Here is a 5801-nt window from a genome sequence, read left to right on the forward strand (position 1 = left end):
CAATTAGGTAATTGTTAATCAAAAGTCTTCTGAAATCTATATAAATATAAGTTTGAGGTAAAGAGATAAGTGATTGTTATGACATTAATATATAAATTATTAAATATTGAAATGACTTTAATATCCGAGTATTTTCTATAGGAATCCTTCGAATCGTATTGGACTAACGGATACAAAAAATTTGGAGTGAAAAATAATGTTTGAACCTTTTGAACGATTACCTGGACATTGGATGTTGATCTCAACTCTACACCTAAAATAAACGTTATTGATGACATGAGGTGTAGTCAATAGATTGAGAATTAAACCATTGATTATGTTACATGTATATTGAATTAATTTAATACAAATTCCTAAAAATATATAAATGAATAGTATAAATTATAAAAATATCTATATGAGTTTTTATATATGTATATGTAAATGAGATTTTAAAAGACTAGTCTACCATGTTTCATGTTTGGTTTGATTGTATGTTGTTTTTCCAACTAAGGTGATTATGTGTTAATGAGAAGAATTATCTTCAGACAAAAATCTAACTATCATAGTTTGTAGATAAGGAAAAGAAATTTATTTTCTTTAGATATGAAAAGAAAAGTTTGTTTAAAAAAAAAGACTTTAAAATGCTAGATATATATATTTATTTTATCTTGCAATGATTAGTCGTAACTTAATTAAACTTTTCATTGAATGTGGTTTTAAAAACACCGAAAAAAAGGAAAATTGTCACTATAATAATTTATTGATACAAAACATTTACTCATAATATCTAAAAAATATTATTTATAAGATCAACTATTTTCTTTATATTAAAAATGATTAGGTACAAAAAAGAAATATATTATATCTAGACTTGATTATTTTAACGGTTTGTATACTTTAATTTCCTAAATTTTATATATAAAAAAGGTTTAATGTTTATATGAGCAATTTTTATACATTACATTTTTATTAAATAAAAAAATCTTTTAATCTTATTCTCGTGCTTTCTTTTTATTGTTGATTTCAATACTCATTTAGAATCATATTCTATATAATAAATAAAAATTATAAAAATTACTCAATCATTAACTTGATTTCATGTAATTATTTTCCTATCTAATATTAAATATATGACATAGTTATTTAACTAAATTTGTTTATTGTTTTAAAAAATTAAGGCAAATTTTGATGTTTACCAAAGTATGTTTGTGTCAACCTAAAATTATAGTTATTTAATTAAATTTGTTTATTGTTTTAAAAAAATGAAGGCAAAATTTCATGTTTAACATATGGAATCCGAAAACTTTAAAACATAAATAATATATTTCAATACGTAAAAATACTATATGGTTCAAAAATCTTAATTTTTTCGAAACAATATTTACAAAATTTAAATAAAAATATAGTTAATGAGAAACTAATTTAAAACACATGATATTTTCTTGGTAAAAAAATATGTAACGTTTCCATAACTTAAAAAAAACTACTCGTAAGAGAGAGCAACTGTTTTAAAACTGTAGAATTTGTGAGGTTATAATTTTTCAACAATGAAAACATCAAGCGTATTAATGATGACAAAGTCTTCTTTATAACGTAATATACCCGTGGATCTCTCTTCCCACGTCAGATCTGATTAAGAAAACTGACTCTATTAAAATTCATACTGACAAATTATTATTACTGACTTTTATATAAAAATTATACAAATACAAAAAGATGTTTCATTAATATTTAAAGTTTATATAAATTTCGTATTACATGTAACAATATAAAGAAGAAAAAAAACTTCTTTTTCTCACAACATTTTTATTAGTATATACTTAGCACCACTATATATATTTTTTCTGGTTTAATGTCTCAATAGGTCCCTATTTTTGTTCAGAATTTGAAATAGGTCCCTTTATTTTTTGACGTCTCAATTAGGTCCTTATTTTTGTTAATTTGATGCAAATAAATCATTTCCGTCAATTTCATCAAACGGCGTTAATGAATGTGTGACGTGGCCTGAGGACAATATTGACACGTGTAAGGCCACGTCACACATTCATTAACGCCGTTTGATGAAATTGACGGAAAGGATTTATTTGCATCAAATTAACAAAAATAAGGACCTAATTGAGACGCCAAAAAATAAAGGGACCTATTTCAAATTTTGAACAAAAATAGGGACCTATTGAGACATTAAACCTATTTTTTCTCCATCCTTAGAGCACCACATCTTATGACGCTATATTTTATCTTTCACTCCCACGTTACATTCTTTAAATTTTAAATTAAATCTTTTAATCAATATATTAAATTCAAGGCTTAAATGCTTACTTAGTCCCCATGTTGGAGGTAATTTTCTGTTTAGTACCCGGTTTTAAAAATGTAGGCATTTGGTACCTATGTTTTAAAATTTGTATCAATTATATCCTATCCGTTATGTTGTAAGGAACGGCGTTAAATGTTGAATGATGTGGAAATAACTTATCTGACCTGGCAAAAGATTATTTTAAACCGAAGGCAGGTATGAAAGGGCAGGTATGAAATTAGAATAAATTGAAGGCTAACGTGCTTGCCCTAAGACATTGATGTCGAAGGAGCTTAGGTGAAGGAGCTCAGGTGAAAGAGGTGAACTGAGGTGGGGGTGGCCTTCGTTGTTTGGTTGGTGTGAGGTGGGTGCCCTATGTTGAGGAACTATTGCTGTTGTTTTCTGAGGTGAAGGAGGTCGCTGAGGTGGGGTGCCCTTCGTTCTTTCGTTCGTGTGAGGTGGGTGCTGTATCGCTGTTGTGTTCTCTGATTTTGGTTCATTTTTGGGGTTTGGGGTTGTTTTGTTGGTGTGGACGACGACGCAATGTCAATGAATGATTGTTCGTCTTGGTCACGGGGGAGCTCTCATGGTGCTTCATCAAGAGGAATGCTTGGCAGCCAAATATGCTATTGTGGAGAGGTTGCCGTATTCAGAGTCGCAAAAACTGCTAAGAACCAAGGCAAGCCTTTTTGGGGCTGCCCTAATTACAAGGTTTGTTCCCTTCGTTGTGTTTTTTATTTTCGGATACATTTATTTGGTTTTTGCTGAGATCATTTTGGTTGGATGTTTTGTACAGCGTTGTCGAAATGAAGAAGTGCGAGGATGTAATTTCTTCAAATGGGCCAGTGAAAATAATGTTGATGAAAGGGATACTACAATTGGGTGGCAAAGGAGAAAGATTATTAATTTAGAAAAATCACTGTTGGTTTGTCAGAGAAGGGAAAAGGTCTTAATCTGGATGTTATGTTTGATGGGGTTGATTAATATCGTCTTTGTATGTTTTGTGATGAAGAAGTTAGTTAAATTGTAATGTTTCTTTGACACTAAATATGAACGACAATCTGGATGTAATGAGATTGTGCTTGTAATGCCATTGTATTTAATGAAGAAGTTGGTTATATTGGTTATATTGGTTATATTAGAATGTAATTTTCAGAGAAGCCAATGAAATGAAGTTTGAAATCAGAGAAGCCAAATTAATATGTCTATGAGAATACATTAAATATAATAAAGTTTGAAATCAGTGATGCAAAATGAATATGGCTACAACAATTACAAAATATATAAACAAGTTTCAAATCAGAGAAGCCAAATTAATATTGCTATGACAATAGAATATGACAGAACCCAAAATGTTAATCCAAAATACATGACAAAACATCACATATCATCCAAAATAGTTCAGATATCATCCAAAATGTAAAATAGTTCAGATATCATCCAAAGTGCAAAATACACGACAGAAAACAATCTACAGTTGTACATATCCAAAATAGAACAAAGATGTACTTAATGTTTGAAAGTACAACAATCTAAAGTTGTGCTGTGATTTCATCAGTCTGGGGTTCTTGAGTTATCTGACTTGCTTGAGTTGGGTGTGGTGTAGGTTCTTCGTTTGATTGTTGACTTGGTTGAGAAGGGTGTGGGTGGTGTTGTTGTTGACTTCCTTGTGGGCAATTAGTTTTTCTATGCCCAAGTTGTCTACATATGGAACATCTCTTAGGGATTCCTTTTTGTCCAAGTTGTGTATGATCCTTTTTTTGCTCCCAACTCTCGAGTCTTCTTTTCTTTCTTGGTCTACCTGGCAAGACCCGTTTTGGTGGAGGCAAAATATCAGGATTTGAAGTCCTTTGCCATAGATGAGGTCCATTGAGAGGGAAAATGATTGGAATGTATGTTTCTTCATACGTGGAGGTTCTGAACCAGTGCGAGATGAACTCTTCTGGATTCATGTTCAAAAACCTCATTGTTGTGACTGCATGACAACAGGGAATTCTTGATACAGTCCACTTTCTACAGCTACAGTCTCTTTTCTCTACATCAACGACATACTTTTCACCTATGTTGGATGTATGGCAGATCTCAAATATTTGCATCCCTGACCAACTGCAAAATCATAAACAATGAATGTTAAATGGAAACAGTATAAACAACAATAGTAAAGGAAATAAGTAGTTGTCATACTTTGGTATCCAATATTTTGTGTTCTGTAACTCTTTTTGTAGCCTCTTTTGAATTTTGGGGCAAATGAGACCTTGAAATCTACTTATCTTCTCTCTATTGGATGCCCACCTCTTCATCAAGTATATACGAATCTCTTCTAACATTGTTATGATTGGTTTCCCCCTTGCATCTAAGATGACACTGTTAAATGCTTCTGAAATGTTATTAACAAGTGTGTCACAAACAGGTCTTCCTGTAAATCTGGATCTAGACCAAAATTTGCAAAAAAAATATGAAGTTAAACATTTGGAAAAGAAACAAACATTTACAAAACATGAAACAACAATTACAGTTTTGAATACTAGCCTGGGTGGAATAACTATCAAATGTTTGAATGCATCTTCATTAACGTCCTTAATTTGTCGCATCACTGACTCCCATGCTTGAGGATGTGTTGATGATGCTGCCTTCCATAGTAATTGTCTCAGAGTTATGCCACCAAATTTCTTCCTAAAATTTGCATATATGTGCCTGACACAAAAACGTTGGTCCACCCTAGGCAAAAGATTTTGTAAAGCTGGCAGAAGTCCCTATCACGGTTAAAAAAAGAAAGTATGAGTCTTAAATTTCCATCGTCATCAAAGTAATAAATAAAAGTTACACAATTACTTACTTTCTGTTGATCTGATACAAATGTACACCTTGAACAAAAGCCCCCACCTCCAAGATCATCAATTAACAATTCCAAAAACCAAGTCCATGTTTCCTTATTCTCTACTTCAACAACAGCATATGCTAACGGACACATCTGCTCATTGCCATCTCTTCCAACAGTAGTTAAAAGTTCACCTCCATATTTCCCTTTTAAGAAACAACCATCCAAATGTATAATAGGCCTACAACATACAAAGTTGTCCTTACATGCTTTGAAACACACATACATTCTCTTAAATATGGCCTTATCCTCAGTTGGTTCTACATTAACTTTAATTGTTGAGCCAGGGTTTGATCTGAGTAACTCGTGTGCATAATCAAATAGTCTTTCATATTGTTGTTCGAAACAACCATCAATGTTGGCGGATGCCATTGCTTTTGCCCTACTTGTTGTAGACCTAGACACACCAATGTTATACTTTTTACAAAATTTATTGTGCAGGTGTTTCATATTAATATCCGGATTTCCTTTCATGCTCTTCTCTAACCTCCCACTTAACCATTTAGAGGTAACTAAACCAATTTTGAATTCCCTACTGCATGTATGACTGTCTACAATTTTCCTTAACTGCCATGTACGTTGGCTACTCCTATATCCACAATATGCATACCATGGACATTTTCCTTGTGAACCAATACATTTGACGCA

General features: G+C 31.8%; 1 protein-coding gene across 1 annotated transcript; it reads right to left on the reverse strand.

Moving 5' to 3' along the window:
- Window positions 1–3795: 3795 nt before the first annotated feature.
- On the reverse strand, window positions 3796–5801 carry LOC148203280 (uncharacterized). The gene is made up of 3 exons (XM_088105904.1): window positions 5112–5801; window positions 4460–5028; window positions 3796–4381 (listed from the first exon to the last, which is right to left on the reverse strand). Exons 1-3 carry the CDS (start codon window positions 5625–5627, stop codon window positions 3808–3810), a joined length of 1659 nt encoding a protein of 552 aa, XP_087962030.1. The 5' UTR covers window positions 5628–5801; the 3' UTR covers window positions 3796–3807.

The sequence above is a fragment of the Vigna umbellata genome, chromosome 2, assembly GCF_029865625.1.
Source record: "Vigna umbellata cultivar VRB3 chromosome 2, Vumbellata_1.0, whole genome shotgun sequence".
Lineage (NCBI taxonomy): Eukaryota > Viridiplantae > Streptophyta > Magnoliopsida > Fabales > Fabaceae > Vigna > Vigna umbellata.